The sequence below is a fragment of the Bactrocera oleae genome, chromosome 6 (genome assembly GCF_042242935.1).
Source record: "Bactrocera oleae isolate idBacOlea1 chromosome 6, idBacOlea1, whole genome shotgun sequence".
Lineage (NCBI taxonomy): Eukaryota > Metazoa > Arthropoda > Insecta > Diptera > Tephritidae > Bactrocera > Bactrocera oleae.
The window spans coordinates 71,297,509-71,320,462 of NC_091540.1; the positions used below are offsets into that span (position 1 = coordinate 71,297,509).

General features: G+C 33.4%; 1 protein-coding gene across 1 annotated transcript; it reads right to left on the reverse strand.

The window, feature by feature from the left end:
* Window positions 1–15,427: 15,427 nt before the first annotated feature.
* Window positions 15,428–21,199, reverse strand: LOC106626048 (myrosinase 1). The gene is given in 6 exon segments (XM_036364428.2): window positions 15,428–15,867; window positions 16,001–16,091; window positions 16,290–16,437; window positions 17,917–18,801; window positions 19,660–19,858; window positions 20,612–21,199. Coding segments are annotated over 6 exon segments (1,680 nt in total). The 5' UTR covers window positions 20,680–21,199; the 3' UTR covers window positions 15,428–15,578.
* Between the last annotated feature and the right edge of the window lie 1,755 nt (window positions 21,200–22,954).

The following is a 22,954-nucleotide window of genomic DNA, read 5'->3' on the forward strand; positions in this document are numbered from 1 at the left end:
CTTATTTTGATTAATATTTCAATAGAGTCTAGTAGTATAGTAAGCTCTGTAACTTAATTTTTGTTGATAAGGCAACAGTGAAAACTGCGGAAATAAGGTCAGTAGCATCTTTGAAAACAATTGAACTTTGACAATCGTACGAAGCTATAAATTAGAGGAGGAATTGCCCACGTAAAGAAACTATTTAGACTTAAAGAACCCTTAAGAAGAATATATGTACATACATATGTATGCGGCATATGAATGTATTTTTCCAACTATGAAAAGAAGAAAATTGTGCTTGGCAGCCATTTCAAGTAAACCTATACCAAGGCTAAGATCCGATACCAACCATTTGAAAATTTTATTAAGCGGATTTTACGAGACGCGACTTCTGTTTCTGAAAGAATATTGAATTTCAAATCAATTTAATTATTTATTAATAAATATAATATTTTATTAATAAATATAATATGTTTTCATCGTTTTTTGTATTGAATTTATATATATAATAAAATACATATTAAAATACTTTTTTTCATTTCGATACAACAAAATATTTATTAAAAAATAATTTGTAAAATTTTTCTAAATAGAGACTCATTCTTCTAAATTAATAGCCGTCGAAAAAGCTCGTTTACTCGTGACAAAGAGGCTGGAAATATAAAATAAAACTAATTGTTAAATATTGGAAAAGAAAATTCTCTGTATTTAAGAAACACAATTTTTAAAAATCTCCACTTTAGTTTTTTTTTAAATGGCGTTAGGTGTACTGTTGAAATAAAAATGCAAAAATTTTAGCAAAATGATGATTTTTCGTTGGACAATGACTGATGTGTCTACTGCTGGGTATAAAACCAGGCTACTACAAAGCAATGTAAATTCCATTCATTAAATTGCCCACATGTACACAAACACTACTACGCATTTTTTCAATTCTTAAAATTTACAAGCCTCGATTTTCCAAAGCGTCAGTGGCGTTGCCCCAACAGCTTCCTCTCTCCGTAATTTTTCTACGGATTTCTATTTGTTGTTTGTGTCCATTGATTGCTGCTATTGATAACCAATCAAATTAGTAACAGCAGCGATTGCTACAAGTAAAGCTTAATTTGTTGAATAATCCAAACCAAAACCCATACATACATATGTATACATATATGTTGATATTATTTATATGTATATGCATATGTGAGCAGTTATAAATTATGATTAATCGTATTTATAGAACCTTAAGCAGATTTAGAAAATGATTAATTGTGAAGTTGTGTGACGGTGGAGGAAGTTAATTATTTTAGTTAAAATTTATGTGATTTAAATTAAATTATATTTTATTGGGAATTACACTAAAACTGCATGTAACTACTTTTTGATGGCTACGAGAGCATTTCCATTATTGTATTTCATTGAATATTTGCATAAATACAGTAATGCTCAAACGATCGCAAAAGTGATATGAGCGCCTAAATGTATTCTTCGAAAAACAAATACCTACTCCCAATTAAATCAGAGAATGTAAATGAATAGAGAAGGCGCAAATGTTAAATCAGAGAATGTTAATAAATTCTCTGTGCAAATGTTAAGAAGTACTAAATTGAGCTTTTCACAAGAGGGAACATCGAAAATTACAACTTCGACTCTTTTGAAATACACCACACAATGATCGAAACGGAGAAACGGCTATAAATAGACACAACGAATGTTCTTAAATGAATTATGCGCATGCTGATTTACAGTAGCGTATTACAAAAAAAACATAATTTATGTAATTCAAAATAATCCTTTAAATTATATAAGAGGATTATTGGTTAAAGCCGCAGAATTTACAACAAAATAAGTAATTAATAGATAAAATCTTCCCTTATTTATGGATATTTATGCAAATGTGAAAATCACACATGCATTCATAAGTACACGTACGCTGATGCTTGCTTCTTCTTGCACCGCACAAATAATGAATTTTGTCTACATTTTTTGCTTTTTGCGAGAAGCAAGTTGATCGATTGCTGGCAAAGAGTGGTTGGGGCGCACTGCCACATAATTATATCAGATATATATTTTATTTATCGAATTTATTTTATACAAGGTGCGTTCTAAAGTAAACAGTAAAAAAGTAAGAAAGGAAACTCTAGTGGCGCCATCTATATGTCGACTAGTGCGTTAGAATCTGATATCCTTTATAGACTTCCAGTAAAAATTTCACGACATTTCATCTATTGGAAGTGAAGTTATTTTGTTTTAAGTGTCAGTATGTTTTTGTCATCGGTGCGAAAATGAGCCTCGAACAAAGAGCCAACATTAAATTTTGTTTTAAAATTGGTAAAACTTTTACCAAAACTCATCAATTGACGACACAATTTTAAGGCGATGATTGCCTATCCTGTAGCAGAATGCACGAGTGGTTTCAACGTTTTCAAAGTGGTCGTGAGGACATAAATGAGAAATGAGCCGAAACCCAAAAAATCGCACCTGGAGAAGGCAAAAGTGAAGACAATGCTGATTTGTTTTTATGATTCCAAGGGTATTGTTCACAAAGAATTTGTTCCACCCGGCCAAAACGTTAATGCGGTATTCTACCTTGGAGTTTTGAAGCGTTTGGTAGCACGTATTCGTCGCATTCGGCCCGAATATCGCGAAGATGGAAGTTGGCGTTTGTTGCACGATAATGCGCCGTCTCATCGATCGACGCTTGTGGCCGATTATTTGACCAAAAATCACATTTTAACAATCAACCACTCCCCGTATTCACCTGATATGGTACCGTGCGACTTCTACCTTTTCGGAAAAATGCATTTGCCGATGAAAGGAAAGCGTTATGCAGACGTGGAGGCCATTCAAAAGGCTTTCACCGGCATACTGGCGGCCATACCGGGCAACGAGCTAAAACACTCGCTCGACATGCTTTTGGACCGTGCAAAAAGCTGTATTAAAGCAGAAGGAGACTATTTTGAATAAAATTAATTGATTTTGCCGATTAAACCATTTTTTCTGTCTTTTTTTTTTTAAAGTCCTGTTTACTTTGGGACGCACCTTGTAGGTATAAGTTTATTTGTATTTATATTTTTACGCGTATATTAATTATATTACGAAAATAAGTCAATAATCCATTAGTATTTTTCAATACAAATTAAGCAACATACTTGTATTAATATATTATGAGTCCTCACTTGACACGCCTCTGTGCATGGTGGCAAGCCAACGAAATAACGGCGAGTTCGCGCAGACATTGTGTTGATATGTAGCTGTCACAAAAAACTGAAATTAATTGAAACAACTTAATATTACATATTGTTAATGAGAGTTTCTCTTTTATAAAAATGTATATTTTTAACACAAAACTCAAAAGAGTTATTGCACAGATAATGCAAGACTTTTGGTTTATTGCAAGGAATAGCAGCTAGGTATTTCACAACTTCTCTAAACTTATATTGGCATACACAAAATTTGCTTTTGGAAAAACCGTAAACGTTGACAGTCATTTTACTGTTTATTTGACTATCAGTGGTGATAGTACTAAATAATTCCGCTATTTCATTCTAACATATTTAAAGCTATAGTAAGCAATATAAGTCGTAGAGGTCTCTTTTTTAGCAAAAACAGTCACAGTCAGTTAACAAGTAAACTGTACGTCACGACTGACATAAAAAATGTGAGTTTATTGATGTACCCATCAGCAATTTCTTGTAGGATAATAAAGCTTCATAAGTGTAAACATTCTCATATAATTATATGTATCATAACATAAAATAATGATATATTATTGTATACTGATGGTACCTTTGAATTTACTTTATAAATTAATGGATTTCTGTATTAATACGTAAATAGTTAAACTCATTTTCAAGACACCTTTGTACTCTTTTGTGTTCCAAACCTCTCTATATTAGCCGTTATAGAAGAGGTTTTTTGAGTAGCGAGAAATAGCGATATTTTCTTTTAACTTTATTCTATTTTCAGAGAACTCTCAACTAACAAAAGTGAGTGAAGGAGTGCCTCAAAAGAAAAGGCACAGTGAGGCAAAGTAGGAAGATTAGAGGAAGCAGATATGACTACAGTCTGAAAATTTCTCAAAATAGCATAAGATAAATAAAATGGTCAGTATAAGTATGTATATGTAGTAAAAATCATAATATTTTATTCAATGATTTTTAGCGCTTGCCAAGCTTTAATTCCGATTCATTTATCATTACTACGGACACAATAGATTGGCGTAGGTAAGCGAACATAAATCGACGGCTTACTGTACTTATTTACAAAGTTATGATTATAAAGTCGCAACAAAGCAAAGCCGGTAACAACTTGTCGCTGTTATACTCAATGAAAACAGGCATATACATGAGTGAGGTTAATCATAATATTTACTAACATGTTGTTGCTTTCCTACATTAACGGTGAATTTTCTTCAATGGCAACAGCTGCTTTCACTTTATGGTCGTGTCACATTAAGAATACCCCACTGTGCATAAGAGGGTCACAATGAATGACGTATGCAAGTATGTATGTATTCAAATGCATCTCTGAATAGATGACGAATTTTAATTGTGTGCAAATTCGCAACTTCAGACACTCAAAGGCACAAAGTGTTCTTTAAATGTTGCGAGATACACCTCCCCATTTAAGTAAGGGAGTATGTAAATATGTATGTATATACTTGTATCATACATATTTAATAAGCAGCAGTTAGAATAAAAAAGGGCGGTGGTAGGTGGTGTGCAACAGAACGACAGACAATCGCTTAAGACTGACGACAGTGGAAAACTCATTATCACAAGCAACAAAAGATATACATAAATCAAGAAAATGCAAATGAAACTAAGAAAACGCAATATTCACAACAGACTTTGCATAAGTCGTAAATGTATGTATGTGTGTGTGTGTGTATTAGGTTTTAAAATGCAGTTTTGTTGACGGCCGCGTCATGTTATGACTCCGTACCTTATGGACCCGGGGGGAGGTGTTGCCGTCTCACGAGAAATTTTTTTACACCTTTCACCACATGCTGGAGGCAGCGCCTCCAACAACAGCAACAACTCATCACGGAACGGCCGGTGAAGCCGAGGTGTTGCCGCCGAATAGCTGTCTGGGCTGTCGATGATGTAATTTGTACATGTCTAACTAAATCACGAATATATACACACACACACACTTGCATATGAACACTTTAACTCAGCTTCGCTAAACGCTTGAAGGCGTCATGAGCAGAGAACGCCCCTGCTTGCACTCAAACTTTTCTAAATTCTAGCTTATTTTAATTTATTTTATTTTTTATATGTATTGCGTACTTTAGTTATTTAATTTATTATTCCTATTCCTAGTGTACAAGTACTACTCATGTTTTTATTACCGTTCGCTATTTTCGTTCGAAAACTGTTGTTTATATGGGTTTGTGTGAAATAAGAGCGAATCTATTAAAAAATGGTGAATGCCCTACTCGCCGCTTGTTAGCTATACACCAAAGTAATTATAGTCAAATGCAACAACAACAAAATGCTATTCTTCATAATATGAACAAACTAATAAAATATAAAATTAGTAATGCTGAGAAAACTATTGACAGCAATGGAAAAATCGCCACTTCATTTGAATCACAATGCTCAAATGAGAATTTCCCAGAACAACTATTATATTCAATATAAGGTAAATTATGTTAATGAACCAATTGGAACTATGAATAGCATTGCTCTCGTATTTCTGATAATTGCATGTAATAAATTAAGGCAATAAAAACAAACATTTGTTATTTTTTATTATTTCTACTTTCTAATACACTTCGATGAGTACCTTTGCATATTTCTAGTTGTCCCTCCGTAAGCTTTGAACTACTTTAGTGTAGTACTATAAATGTGTAATATATAAATTTGACCATAACCAACGGCGGATTGAATATAAAATATTAAAAACACTTGCCGCAGTCAACGCAACAGGTGTTACCATTAACCTAGTAAAGTGAACACGAATTCGCGAATATTTCCTTTTCGGAAATACTGAAATCCACCTGTGATGGTGAGTATGGAGATTGTATGCTCGAGAAGTGAATAATTTGTGTTACTTTTCTCCTTTTTGTTTATATTTCTTTTAATTATTCAGTTAGCTTCGAAAATGTAACGTGCGCACAGAGTAATAACCTGATTGCTTGACATTGCCAACGCACACATATACTCGTATATGCATTTGTGCACATGCTTAAGCGAGTATATCAGAGGCGGCAAAGACGTAAAACACACTTTTATTCGATTACGTCGATTATTTACGTCGAATGTCGGCCGAATTTACCTTGATTTCTTTGTTTACATTTTTAACGCATATGCAAGAGGTTCTAACACTCATACTTATAGAGGCGCAGGGCTTAACTGATTTTATTTGACAGGTTGGAGCGCCAAGTGTCGGAATTAGCCAATAATCAATTAACTTGATTATATTTTTTACATACACACAAATATTCAAATAAACCACTGCAGAAAAATGGTTGGTGCTTTAATAAAACTTTTTTCTCTTTTTTTAATGTACTTAAAATAATATTTTTCTAAATTCTACAAAAACTGTCTAGTTTAATTGCTTATACTGTAAAAACCTATTTACTCACTATACTAAATTGAATCAAAGCAATTCCTTAATTATTTTAACCATTCAATGCTCTTATTAGTGACACGAAGCAATTTAGCTGTAAAACACACCACGGCTGACAAAAATACACCGAATTAGTCGCTAGTCTCGTTGTGTGGCATGACAGACCTTGACAATGTCAGATAATTCAAGCGCGCGTGTCATGAGAGCACTTAAAGCAACAGCTGTTCGCTCTTGCAGAAAATGTGAAACTTACTGCTACAAATGGACCTATATTATTAAATACAGCGAAGGTGATTGATCTAAGAAATCAAGCTAGTTGGTTATTAAAATACATTTTTTTTTTTGTTAAAAATAATCTGTTCTGAAAGCTTTAAATCGTTGATGAAATTATAAATCCAAATGTCTCGCAAAGAAATCTCGTCACTCTTTGCAAGGTCTCAATAAGTGCAAATGCACATTTTAGTTATCACGTATAAAAATCTATTAAAGCCTTGAGTAGATTATTGCATATTGTCACACGTGTATTCTTTGCCTTTATATATTCTGAGCAGGGCATATTCAAGAAGATATAAATATATATATAAGTGATCATCCCAACGAGCTAAGTCAATTTAGTCATGTCCGTCAGTCTCTCCGTCTGGCCGTCCGTTCGTCTGTCTATCTGTATATACGCGAATTAGTCCCTCAGGTTTTAAGTTATAAATCTATAGTTTGCACCCAACCCCTTCTCCCCAAGAAGCTGGTAATTTGTTAAAACCACCGATATCGGACTACTATACGATGAAGCTGCCATACAAACTGATCGATCAAACTCAAGTCTTTGTATAGAAAACTTTTTATTTGACAAGATATCTTCACGAAAGTGTCATAGATTATTGTTCCAGACACTCTACAATTTTGAACAAATTGTACAGACCGCACCACTGTAGTATATATGTAGCTGCCATGCAAACTGACGGATCAAAATCAAGATAAAGTTGTATATCTGTTCTGCTATAAGAAATGCACCTGTGAAGCGTACTATAGCTACGGTGCAACCGAAGTTAATGTATTTTCTTGTTTTGTCATACTTTTGAAATCCAATTGCTTCACAAACAAAATAAAGAGCAATAAAATTGAAATTGTGTAATTGAAAATATTCTCAAAGATTTGTAGTGATAAGATTCAAGCATTCTTATCAAACATTTAACACAAGCATTTGAGCAATGCATTCACTCATACCACTTAACTAACTATTTGATTTATTATTTTGAAATAAAATAACTTTGGAGTTGCATCACAAGAGATTTCAACACTTTTATTGAAGCATACATAAGAACGGAGAAGGCATTCTCCTAAGAATAACGAAGTGTTTCGGTATGATTTTACAACTAATTAAATACCATTCTAAGCACTTATCGATGCTCAAAAATATTTAATTTAATTTCTAATTACATGCAATCCACCTGACATCTAGTTTCAGCACAGGTAAAATTCCAAAATTGATTTTTGAAATGCTACACACCTTAATTAGTGCAAACTGTTTTTATGTATGGTATATGTATATATGGTTTATAATGGGGGATCCAAGTAAAAGTACTTTTTTTATCGCGTGAGTCGTGTCAAGCTGTTATCATATTGTTGTTCAATATTCTTTGGCATTTCGTCATACAAAGATTTACGACTGAACAACGTTTACAAGTTCAACTTTATTACGAAAATTCACGTTCTGTTTCGGACGTTTCTCTCAACTTATGGTTAACATAATCGGCCCACTGAGCGTATTATTCGCAACACCATCACCCATCTTTCGATCCAGTATTTAAAGTCTAAAGTCTATGCGGACAACCCAGCTTCGATTCAGGCTTTGCGGCAAAACATCAAGTGTCATTCGCCAGTTACCAATCGGATTGTTGAACGAGTCATCGAAAATTGGACTCAATGGTGGGCCATCTGAAACGTAGCCGTAATCTTCAAAATTAAATACCAAATAATGTTTTTTCGAATGATAATAAACATTCTCTATTCAATTTTAAATTTTTGTAATTTTTTCTTTAAAATAGTAGGGAACCTCGAAATGGATCACCCTATATATACTTGTATGTTCGTTGATAATGTAGTTAATATTATTATTTTTATATAAATATATATTTTTGTAAGTGCAACAGTGTCTCTCGTACAGCCATTTCAAAACAAAAATCTTCTTTTTCCCGCAGAAAAGAGCCAATAAGCTTTAAAATACTTTCGACGCATTCAAACCGTATCTACAAATTTAATTTTGTCAATTTGCGAACTGGTTGCCATTTTCATTTTAACAAAGCAATTTTGTCACTTTAATTATAAAAAATATATTTTAAAAGAAATAAAAAACATATTATTGTATTAACTGAATATAATTTTTAATAAGAGTTATAAGAGTAATTAGTTAAAACAAATTATACAAGTTTTTGAATTGATTTCCAAAATTCGAATCAAAAATTCAATTATGAAATAATTATGAATTATTAGAAAAAGCGAAAATTTGAACAATTCTTTAAATTGACAAGCCTCAATTTTCCAAGCGTCAATGGCATTGTCCCAACAGCTTCCTCTCTTCGTAATTCTTCTTCGAATTTTTGTTTGTTGTTTGTGTCCATTGATTGCTGCTATTGATATCCAATCAAATTAGTTACAGCAGCGATTGCTACAAGTAAAGCTTAATTTGTTGAATAATCCAAACCAAAGTCTAATTGTTATATGTATGTAATATACATATGTAAATATACTTGTTGATATTGTGGGCAGTATACTTGTACATATATTTAATAACTACGAAAATATTTCATAATACCATTATTGAATTTCATGTTGATATTCGTATTAATAAAGTGGTGCTAGTAACATAAATGATAAAATTATTCTACAAAAGAAACCTAAAACTTACATGCATAATGTAAATAAAATAAAGCTAATAACTGATAACTGACCTAAATCGATATTATTAAGTCCAATTGAATTTATAACCATTTTTGAGTACTTCATATACTGTTATTGTGTTTACATACTTAAAGTAAGGTACCATGAGTTCCTTTAAATTATAGTGCATTTCTTGAAGCAGTTATTATATTTGAGCTTTGGCAGCAGGAATGAGTAAAGGGAAGTTGACCTAGAAGTGGGTTCTTGCTTAAAATCATTTTGTAACCATTTCAATGCTTTCGTAGTGATAATTCTTTTGGAAACACATAATTTGGAGTAAACGTTTTTAATCCATCGCAATAGTCGATGTCAAACTTAACACGAAAGATAAACTAAGACAGAAATGTGTTATTGTTTTCTTCTAGTTTTTGTATTTGTGACAACACGAGTATTGCGGTTGTTTTAGCTTTTGCTGGTATTCTGGTTTCACGCACGCGATTTCAACGAACGGGTCGACTTGATCAGACGTATCGGCATTTAAAATGCAAATTTTACGAATAAAGTCAGTTTAAAAGTTTTTAATTTCATTGAATTGACGCAACGTAAACATGAAATATCATAAATCTATAATTTACTATGAAAGTCCACAATGAAAGCTTCAAACATGTGGTCAATCCTCGTGCCTGAACATAAACACAAATATATGCGCATATGTATGTGGATTTTTTCAAAATATTTGCATAATCTCTGATTTGATTATTTTGACAAAACAAAATTAATTCGATTTGATGAATATGCATGTATGTAGATATGAGTGCCCGCTAATGAATTTATCTTTTTGGAAAATTTTTAGAAGCACCATTAGACGAAGAAACGAAACGTACTGAAATTCCAAATTATTTGAAAAATGTTTGCTGTCGCTGAAACAACAAGCTACTGAATGAGCTGTTTAACGATGTCAAATAATATTGTCAGATAAAAACCCGTTATCTAAGTTCAACAAACTAAATTTGGCTTTAACGCTCTGTTAAAAAAAAGAAAAAAAATTACTTAGAATAAATTGAAATAGCGGATGCATTACAACAGACCGACCCACGTTTTCCTTTCTGAAGTAAAAGAAAAAAATCCATTAAGTTTCAATCTAACAATATCTGTAAATGGATATGTGGTTGTATATATGTATGTACGTATGTATGTATGGCCATGAATTTTAGCGAGCGTTAAACGTCAATTGGTGAGCACGATTTTTCAAACGCGGCTCACAGCCGGTAGAAGAAAACTGACAAAAAAACAGATAAAATTATAATCGTAAAAATATTTAACATACCGTAATACGACATTCAAATTGCATCAGCTTTTATTATGGAGTTTTTTCTTTTTATTAAATGAAGTTTGTCGATAATTTTTTAATGAAGTAGTGATTGTTTGGAGGGCATGGAACAACCTGTATAATTAAACACAAAACGAATACAACGAACAAATGAATACTGAATAAAAGCAAACAAAAACAATTGATACAAGTAAGGAAGGGCTTAGTTCGGATACAACTGAACATTTAATACTATTGCAACTTTGTAAGAATCAAAGCCGGCTTAATATCTTCAGGTGTTGACAAAATTTTATATAAAAGAAGTAAGGAAGCTCTAAGTTCGATGTAACCGAACATTTATACTCCCGCAAGGTAAAGGGATTTTCGTACGTATTTTAATTAAAAGTATGTACTTATTCAAAGTAAAGACACACTGCTATTATATAGAGATTTTTTCGGAATTTCATTAAGATTCCTTACATATTGACCGATAGATGGGGTTAAAGTTCGCAAATGTTTATATTAGGTATTTGGGGGCTTAGGAAAACATTGATCCGATTTTACCCATTTTTGGCACAAGACCATGTTGTTATCACAAGAACATTCTACCCGGATTTCAATACTAGAACTCATAGACTGACCCATAAGTTCGGTAAAAAATTGGCCATATGAACTTGTGTTCACATATTTGGTGTCTGGGTCCTTGAAAATTTACAATCCGATTTTGATAATTTTAAGTTATATTAAATTGCTTCAGAACACTATTTGTGCAGAGTTTTACCCTACCTAACCTAATAACTTTATTGCTGTTTGGTTTATGTACTGTAAACTGAAAGAAGCAGATAGAATTTAAAAAGTTATTATATGGGAAGTAGGCGTGGTTGTCAACCGATTCCGCCCATTTCCATAGTGTGCAATAGCAATGATAGGATAAGCTCACACACCAAGTTTGGTTGAAATTGGCTAAATAGTTCCTGAGATACAGGATTTCACCTAAAAGTAGGCGGTGTCACGCCCATTGTCCAATTTTTAAAGCGACTCCCCTATATACTTTCCCTGCTCAAGTGCCCTCACCACTGAAATCCCCTGCACCAAATTACAGTTTTGTATCTTAATTTAGTGCTTGGTTATGACATTTTATAAGTTTTTGTTAATTGACGTTTTATCGGAGTGGTAGTGGTCCGATTGCGTCCATCTACCACACCCCCTATCTTGCCAAGGAATACGTGTCCCAAGTTTCATCTAGATATCTCAATTTTTACTCAAGTTATCGCTTGCACGGACAGACAGACGGACAGACAGTCACTCGGGTTTCAACTCCTCTCGTCACCCAGAACATACTATATATTTATATATTACTCCATATCTATCTCGATTAGTTTTAGGAGTTACAAAAAACCGTTAATTGAACAAAACTATTATACTCTGTTCAAAATGTTGCGAGAATATAAATATACACAACAAATAAATTATTTGGGTTGAAAGATACAGTGGCTTGCACGTCTAGACGGAAATGGTCAACAACAACAGGCAATATGAAAGTATATAAGTACACACTTTGAAATAACGAAATTCTTAAAAGCAATTAATTGTGCTGATTGTCTGATAAACCGATTGCTAGGAAAAGCGATTTTTATTTTCATTTTGTTTACAGAGAAAATATGAGCTTCAAATACAGTGCAAGACGATATGTTTCAGCCATACTTTATATATCCGAGAACAATTTCATTTAAGTCAGAGAAATATTTGATAATTTTGTATATATAACGGAATTGTATAAATCAACTGTGAAATCTATCTAAATAAGTACTTTCCATCAGTATTGGAAAACGTTTTGATCTTAATCTGGAAGATCATACTTACTGGTCACTGTATATCGTGTGAATATTTCAATAAAACAACTTTTGCATTAAATAAATTATTACTTCACATTTATTAAATAAAATATAGGTAGCATATGATTTAAACATACATATTTATGTAACGAGTAGATTTCGAATTCGCTTTTTCAGCCAGTTGGACTTTTTATTTGATACATATATTTGCAAGTGTACTATGTTTACACGACTGTACGTATATCCATGCGGCAAATAACTTTGCAACCCTTACTAATCATTGACCATAAAAGACCATATCCTTATAAGCAGATAATATTTTACCATGGTGATATCCTACGAGCAAACAGAAATATACTATATACTATATATATTATAGATATTAAAACTTTATAGTTTTTGTAGATATAATAATGGTTGTAAATACACATAATCGCTTTATGTTTAGTACAAAACTGACCTTATCAGGTTTGGTTAATTTTTTACTCGGGATTTCTAGTGATAAACAGGAATTTCTTCTGGCTGGTTCAATATTTCTTTTCACTGTATGCACTGTATGTGCATGCGCACCTTAGGCACCGCATCACAGTCCAAATGTACATACTGATGTGGAATATATTCGAAATCTTACTGTACTTATTTACAAATTTATAATTACAAAGTAGCTAAACGGCCGGTAACCACTTTTGGCTGTTATGCTCAGTGAAAGCAGTCGTACATATAGATTAGTGAGGTTAAATGATCATAATATTTACTTAAAAATATTGTTTCCTACATTAACGGTGAATTTTCTTGAATGGCAACAATTAAAAATACCCCACTGTGCTTAAAAGTTACACAATGGTATGGTATATACTCGTATGCACTTAAATGCATCTCTGGGTGGATTACGAATTTTAATTGTGTGCAAATTCACTACTTCAGACACTCAAAGACTCAAAGTGTTCTTATCGTGCGTGATACACACACACCCATTTAAGTAAGTGAGTATTTACGTATATACTCGTTTCAAACATATTTAATAAGCAGCTGTTAGAATCAAAAGCGGCCGGTGGCAGGCGGTGTGCTAAAACAACAGAACGAAAGTGGAAAACTCTTCATCACAAGCAACAAAGGATTTTAATCAAGAAAATATAAATGAAACTATAAAAACGCAATATTCGCACCACATAAATCATGATTCTGTACCTTATGGACCAGCGGAGAGGTGTTGCCGTCTCATGATTAATTTATTTACTCCTTTCATCATCACGGAACAGCCGGTGAACCGAAGGTGTTGCCACCGAACAGGTGTCTGTGGAGTCGATGATGTAATTAATGCATGTCTAACTAAATCACGAACTTGTTTGCACAAGCTTGCAAGCAAAGAACTTCATTTAGTACTTACTTGTTATTCCTACTATTTATGCATTTGGAATTCTGGTTTGCCACACGTGTCTAGAACTAATACTCGTGCAACACCAAGATCCTGAATGTTGCCCTCAAGCCCTTCTAAGCAAAAGGCGATTCTATAACAATAACTTACTTCCACGTACCAGATATTTTGTCTTTCCAATCCTGCTAAATTTGTGGTTCGAAAAAATTTGCTTCACACATACCTTTTCTTGTCCAATAGAGTTATATTTTTGTAAAAAACAATTATCTTCAATTTAATAATCAACAAGTAAGGAAGGGCTAAGTTCGGATGTAACCGAACATTTTATACTCTCGCAAGGTCAAATGGTATACTCGTTTGAGATTTCTTTGTGGATTGACTGATATTTTCGGTAGAAGGTCAACTATAGGCACTGGGGTCCACATATTTAGTACTTAGGGGTTTGAACAGTTTTGTTTCGATTTAGACAATTTTTGGCCGCAAGGCGGCATACTTTAATTGCATTATTCACGCAAAGTTTTACCGATATAATCATTGTTACCTGATTTGCATAGTGGAAAGTGAAAGAATCAGATGGAATTGAAAATGGTGTTATATGGGAAGTAGGCGTGGTTGTAGTCTGATTTCGCACTATGACATAGAAACATGAAAAGAACGTTATGCACCGAATTTGGTTGAAATCGGTTGAGCAGATCTCAAGATATGGGTTTTCACCTAAAAGTGGGCTGTGCCACGCCCACTGTCTAATTTTGAACGCGGTTCCTATAAAGTCATCTTATACCATCTCAGAGATAAAATTTAATGTCTCTGGCGTGTTTAGTGCTTGATTTATCGCGCTTTTAGTAGTTTTTAACAGTACCGTTATATGGGGAGTGGGCGGAGTTGCCACCCGATTTCAACTATTTTCACACCGTCAATAGAAGTGCTAAAAACATTTGCTTCCAGTGAATTTTGTTATTATAGCATTAGCGGTTTAGGAGATAAGCACATTAAACCTATTAGAGGCGGGACCACGCCCACTTTTTAAAAAAAAATTTAACTGCAATGCCCCTCCCTAATGATCCTGTGTACCAAATAACAGTCTTGTATCTTATTGCGGAGCTTAGTTATGGCAAGTTATTTGTTTTTGATTAATGGCGTTTTGTGGGCGTGGCAGTGGTCCGATTACGCCCATCTGCAATACCAACCGTCTCACGGTACCATGAAACATGTCTACCAAGTTTCATAAAGATATCTCAATTTTTACTCAAGTTAGAGCTTGCACGGACGGACGGACGGACAGACGGACGGACGGACAGACGGACGGACGGACAGACGGACGGACGGACAGACAGTCACCCGAATTTCAACTCGCCTCTTCATCCTGATCATTTATATATATATAACCCTATATCTAACTCGATTAATTTTAGGTGATACAAACAACCGTTAGGTGAACAAAACTATTATACTCTGTAGCAACAGGTTGCGAGAGTATAAAAATTATTGCTATTTCGTAGTGTGTTTAATTAGATATCGTCTTTTAATATACATACGTAAATATATTTTAGTCATGTACATAATATAATAAAGAATAAAATACTATCCACATGCGTATTTACAAAACACACCTTAAGACCACATTAACTACGATGATGAAAACTTATATTCGTAATAAGTAATTTACAATTAAGAAGAGTAACGTTATGCTATGCCAACTTCGACCGATTAATGTGTTGTATGTAGTACTCGCACTCGATGTAGAATCGCTAACGCCCCCAACTTCGGATTGCTGTGCCATCGCATTAATTTGGGATTCATCCAATGTTGGCCGATAACTCCAATCGATCGTGTTAGTCTTGCAAATTTGCGCATAGACCTTGGCAGAGATCTTTGGCGTACGCGTACGATTCGGATGATTGAAGTCAACGTGGTAGAGACCGAATTTAGCTCTAAAATGTGTAAGAAAGCAAACATTTTGTAAAATAAAACATATTGGCATTTTTGAACTAGTTTAATATTCTAGTTTCAACATAGTTTCCGAAAGCGTTCGTCAAGGCATAAAAGGTGGTATAGAATACTTACGTATATCCAGATATCCACTCAAAGTTGTCCATCAAGCACCAAGGAACGTAGCCCTTTACATTCGCACCGTCCTCAATGGCATCCAAAATTGCTGTAATTATTAACAAATATCCAGTTGATAATATATTAAAACTATAAAAAAACAATCGTAATATAATTAGAAAGATATTTTAAAACACTATCAATAAGTGCAGCGTCAGCAAAATTGTTTGAATTTTATAAGAATTTTATCATCAATTAAGGCTTGCATTTATGATTTGTATATTATATGGATATATATCTAACTTACCGGATAGATAAGAGTTCAGATGATCAACGCGTGAATAATCTTCAAGACCGCCTTATTCGCCTATGCCATTTTCAGTCACAATTACAGGAGGATTATCATATTCTCGCATGATCCACATGGTTAAATTGTACATGCCTTTAGGAACGACCTAAAATTTTTTATTGTAATTAAAAATGTTTTCATTACTAAACTTTGTATATATTTTTGGAAAGCTGAAAATTGTGGATGGATTACAAAAGGATTTATGCTCGCTTCATACTCATTAATTTGATTTTTATACCTAAGTCCTAATTTGCAAACATTTTCTTCTGCTGATGCCGAATTTCATTTGGTCTGTAGAATTTTGGTTGACAATACCCCTTTAACTGTTCGGCAGAACTTTTTTATTCGCTAATGCATACTCGTATTATCTCATTAACCTTATGAATCATCGTCATTATAACTTTGTTTAATAACGACTTTGCACTCAAAAGGACTTATTAATAATTTGAGTTGATTTTAGATACAATGCAAATTTACATCTTAACTAAATAAAAGTGCTTGTTTACCTATGCGTATATAAGATTCGTTTTCGCGTCTTCTTTTATTGCAATAATATACGTATACCTAATTGGAATTATAAATAGCAAACTTCTTCACCAATTCAAGATAACTCTGAATCGGTATTAGAAAGAAAAATCGAAATTTTGACTACTTTTGAACACATAAACAGATTGGAGCTTATGACGCAATAGTTGAAGCTGAGGATCCAGATTTACCAGATAATTTTAAATCCTCGGCTAGACCAGTACAAACTAAAACTATAAAAACCAATTGCAACTACTCCACATTCGAGAGTGGAGTTGTCACAAATACAATCACAAGGTGTCCGCAAGTGACAAAGATGTATTTCATAGGGAAACAATGTTGCTCTATTCGGGACATGTTTACTATATAAACCATATAAATCTATCACAAACAAAATTGTATAAACTCCGATACAAAAGTAAAGCAGGCATTAAGTAAAACAGTTCGCACTAAATGACAATAATTTCAATTTGGCTTGGGAAGCAAGATCCGAAAACGAATGAATATTGTTCGATATAGTAAACAAGTAACGATACTAATAAACTTGCTAAATATTCAAAAAGAAAGAAGTAAAGAAATTATTAAACTACAATTCATTGTTGTTGTTTATCGTAGGTAAATTATATTTCTAGTCAGATTTCGAAGTCATACTAGCTTGGTTAGAAAAACCCTGCACCTTGCCACCACCTCCCTCTAGTGGAATGGCCTCCAATGGTTAACAGAATCTTCCGATTATTCACCACAATTCCCCATTCTCAACATAATTAAAATGTTAAAATAGAAATAAATGATCTGCATAAAAAAAATTACATTTCTTAATCGAGCTTTAATTCGTATAAACTCAATACAATAATTAAGTCACAGAAATCGAACATTTACATACTTTTATAAATTAAAAAATATTTTCCGCATAAAATCTCACGAGGGTCTGTTTTTAAGATAATAGAATAATTATCATTTAAATATGCTTATAGCTTATTTATATTTAGAATTTACAAAAACTATATTCTTCAATTTCAGAAATAAAAATTTATTCGAGTAAAATTTAAGTTTCACCTACCTTCAACCACGATATACTCGAACCGGTCCAGCTCGGATCTTGTTCCTGTATAACGCCCTTATCGTGATTATATGATGGGATTGGATAATTTAAAGTATTGTTTTGATCGTTTGATCTCACTAGGTAAGTTGTGTACGAATTGAGACCAAAGAAATCCGCAGTTCCGCGTATACGAATTACTTCTTCATCTGTGAATTCCGGCAAACGTGAACGAGTGAAACCCTGTTCTTTGCTCAAATTGCCAATGCGCTCCACCATAACTTGCGGATAGTTGCCAAGTTTCGAATATATTGGATGTGCAAACCAGCCCAAATGGAATTGCATAGCATACTCAGCCGCTTCACGATCAGTAACCGAATCGGTTTTTGGTTCCATCCACTCTGTGTGCAAAGTAATACCGATTTTACCCTTCTGTAGTTCCTGATAGTTCTCACGGTACATATGCACTACTTCGGCATGTGCCTTCAGAATATTGTGTGCACAGAGATAGTTCGGAATTCCAGGATAATCATATGAGGGTGGCACAACATCCGTACCATAACCCGCTTCACATACATTGGTAGGTTCATTAAATGTTGTCCAAATTTTAACACGATCACCAAAATTCTCGAACAATAAACGCGCATAATCGTTATATACAGGTATAATTTCGGGATTGGTCCAACCACCCAATTCTTGTAAACGTTGTGGTAGATCCCAGTGATAGGTTGTGACCATTGGTGTGATATTATAGTGCAGAAGCTCGTTAATTAGGTCATTGTAGTAGCGTATGCCTTCACTATTCACATCATTCATATAGCCTCCGGGCATTATGCGGGTCCACGCTATCGAAAATCGGTACACACTTACGTTTAAGTCACGCACCATTTGTACATCGCGACGCCACTGTGCGGAGAGACATAGGAAATTATAATGAAAGTAGCATACTCGAGTCAAAAAGCTGTATCCACTTTAAATTGTAACATAAAAACACCCAGATAAGAATTTTGGACTGTGGTGTCCCAGGGAAATAGTGTTGCTCAGTAAAAAAAGATAACGGAGAACTCCATGTAACAGCATGGTTATCGGAGTCTGGTCGTTGACCTGGTGGTCTCTCATTGTTTATACTAAAGTTGTGTCTATTATTTTTGCTAAATGAACTTCTAAGTTGAAGTTGTTTGTAGGCAAAAAGTTTGAAGTGGTTCCTTCAAATGCGGAATGTTATATCGATCTTTCGACTGCGGTCCACAATTGAAAATATTGAATATATATTTATTAAACTTTCACATTTTTATTCACAAGTCCGTCACCTACAACAATTCCGTACCACTTAAATAAAGTGAAAAATTAGTTATTCTAAAGAAATGTGTACACACCAACGCTCAGTTTTGTAAAAGCTTAATGTGAATACGTAAGTAATCAAACAAAAATTGGAATAAATATAAATGTATGCATTGGATGTAATCACGCTCCCGAGTGGTTCGTTTATTGGTCAATAATAGTTCTACTTTACAACAACAAAAAAAAACATTAGTGATTTGACTACCAGTTTCCAGTTAAAATTATAAATCGTAAACATCTAGATATATCATATGGATAAATACGATAATATTCTTAGAATTTTGCGAAGAAATAATGTGTATGAAAATGGAACAAAGTTTCTCGCTGTTCCATGCTCAAAATATTAAAAGTAAATTCATTTAAAAAAATGTATATTTATTTAGGTTATATATAAGAATACCTAATTGTATTTGTACTTTTTACCTGATGATAACTGTCAGACGCAATATCCCCATTTGTCCGATCAGCAATTTTTTCCGGGTGAGTATGTGTTAGACGATCCCATATTGATTCTCCTTTACCAGATGCATTCCAACCACCCTCAATTTGATACGAGGACGTACCGATACCCCAAATGAAGTCGCCTGGAAATTTTCGTTCTGTTGATACCACCGGTGTACGTCTGTAAGTGAATAAATTTGTTATTCGAACAATTTGTGGATGCACCAGAATATAGGTCATAAGACATTAGACATTTCGTTAAGATATCTCACAAATTGACTGAGATTTTCGATAAAAAGTCATGCGGTGATGTTCACTTATTCGGTATCTGGAGCCTTGAAAAATTATGTTCCGATTTCGACCATTTAAGGATATGAGAAGTTATGGTACTATTTGTACACGTTCTTACTCTCAAATCTGGATTAGTGTGGGATTTAGATATCGTATAATCGAAAAACAGAAGGAATGTCAATTTGAGTTGTAATCAGAAGGATGTCAGGATAATATGCACCAATGGTTGAAATAGGTAATTGTTGAGGTATGAGATTTAAAATTAAAGTAGTATAATGCAACAATACCAAGAATTTATCATACTTTTGCATTACAAGTGCGGCACAAACCAAATAAAGGGCAATAGAAGCAGAGGTACTTATTTAAAACTTCTCTCAAAGTTATATAATATTCAAACTGGTAAAATCTATTTGCCTTTAACCAACTTTAACGTACCCTAAACAAATATTGAGTTGTGTTATATAATTACATTTTTTAGCTCATATCGTATTCCATTATTTTTTTAAATTTTTTTTACAACACAATAAAAATAATAATATTTATGTAGTTTAAATAAATATTTTTATAGGACAACGTAGTTTTGTAAATGCAACAGCGGCTTTCGTACAGCTAAGGAAAGCTATTTTTAGACAAGGATACTTACATTGACTCACAGACGCTCAGCGTAAAGATACACAAAAAAGTTATTAAATGCAGATACTTTTTCTCCATGTTGCTATCAGGTACACTCTGACAATTCACTTTATTCTCTTTATTGTTATTGCGTATATTTAGCTTTTCTCACGAACCGTTATTTACTTTATAAATATAATACGGTTTTATTACACGGGATTACCACTCGGCTGGGTATAGACCAAACCATTTATTTCGAGAGATTGTGTCTTAAGTCAAAAAGGAATTTTCTATGGTGCACAGTATTTATCTTATAGGCTTATTCACTTTGATTTGAAAATTTGGTAATTTTACTCTTTGTAATTTGTTTATTTGATTTTTTAATAAACTCAATTTCGAAGATCGCAGGCAAATATTTCGAAAATATAACTGAGAAAGTACTGTTTTATTTATGATTCAATTTCTCGAAGAAAACTGGTTTGGTCCTATACTCAGGAAAAAGGTATATTTTTCGTACAACACGAAACACTTCGACACGAAACAGTCGATTTGCGAATTAGTTATTTTGACCTGGCTTCGAGCCAGACTGTATGTGGCCAATTGACAATAATGCGTTAGGACCTCTCATTTTAAACTAACTGCCAGCAGTGAGAATAACGATCGCAGCCGAGTTAACTTCGTCAGCAGACGCAATTGAAAACATCGCCTTCAACAATCATCTCAGCTAGAACCCTGATAGTCACATTATCTGGTAACTTGCCAGTAACGCCTACTTGTTTAATTGTCACACGTTTCTATCATGTTCTTAAGGGTCAAAAAGAATTAAAAAAACTCTGAAACCTTTGTGTATGTTTGATATTTTATCTTTTCATCTTTCATAAAACGATATTCCCCCCTCTCGCACTTATGTTGACGTCATATGAAAAAAACTGATTTTCGGAACGAGTGATTGTGCATCTCACGGCGGTTAAGCCCCAAGCTTGCAATTCCCTCTGTCGAATTTCTTTTTGATTGAATTCAATTTTCAAACGAACGCAAAAATTTACGTTATCACCCTGTCCATTTTATATTTATCGCCTTCACTATACGGTGACAACTTCAAAATCGGTTGATCTACTTTTACTTTATTTTCGCTTATCAGCTCTTGAGTGAAGAGCTTGCAATAGCAAACAAGCTAAAGGTACATGGGATTGACACGCAACCCATTTGAAATATTTGCAAAAAAAAGGGTTTGCTGTGACTGCTTCGGAACGATAAGAAACCTAAGGAAATTACATAAAGTTTAAAACCAGAAAAATCTTTAAATTCGATTGCACCGAAGCTATAATACACTTCACGAACAAAACACTTTTCCACATGCGTTTGTATGGCAGCAAAATTGTTTGAATTTTATAAGAATTTCATCATCAAAATTTGTATATTATATGGATATATATCTAACTTATTACTAACTTAATAAGAGTTCAAATAATCAATTACTCGCCTACACCATTTTTAGTCACAATTATAGAAGAGCTATCATATTCTCGCATGATCCACATGGTTAAATTGTACATGCCTTTAGGAACGACCTAAAATTTGTTAAACAAAAAGATTTAAGCTCACTTCATACTCATTAATTTGCTTTTTATACCTAAATAAGTCCTAATTTGCAAACATTATCTTCTGCTGATGCCGAATTTCATTTGGTCTGTAAAATTTTGGTTGACAATACCCCTTTAACTGTTCGGCAGAACTTTTTCATTCGCTAATGCATACTCGTATTATCTCATTAACATTAATAATAGACAATAGTTGATTAGAACGCCAGCAGCAATCATCCCCACTAGATCCGTGACAGCTTTAGTAAAACGTACGTAGTTTAAGTAAAACGTATAGACAAAATTTACCGCATAGTATGTTGGACAGCATTACCATGGACGCCCCTTTTACCCACAAAACAAACTCATTCTGTAAATTGAATATTTAATGTTTAAATATTCTTATCATATTTTGGCAAATTTTGAGCATTCAATAGAAAATAAACTAAAGGTTTTCCTTACTGGTTTGAAAGATTTGTGAGGAAGGCTTTGCTGTGATTCTAGTCGCTGTCGCATTTACCGCTTCGCAACTTTAAAAAATTCTGTCTCACAGTGATCGTATAAAATATAGTTTACAAAAACCCATTTCGCAATCATTGGTAAACATACAGTAGCGTCGGTATATATAGTGACTATATTTTTGCATATTTTATATTATTCTTTACTCCTACTTTTATTTTTGCATGCTCCTGTGCGCAAACCACCCTATACTCTCTGAAAGCAATATACTCTATGAAATTCTTTTTGGAAAAATTGACGCATCGATATTTCCTGATGATCCTCGGAGAATCTTT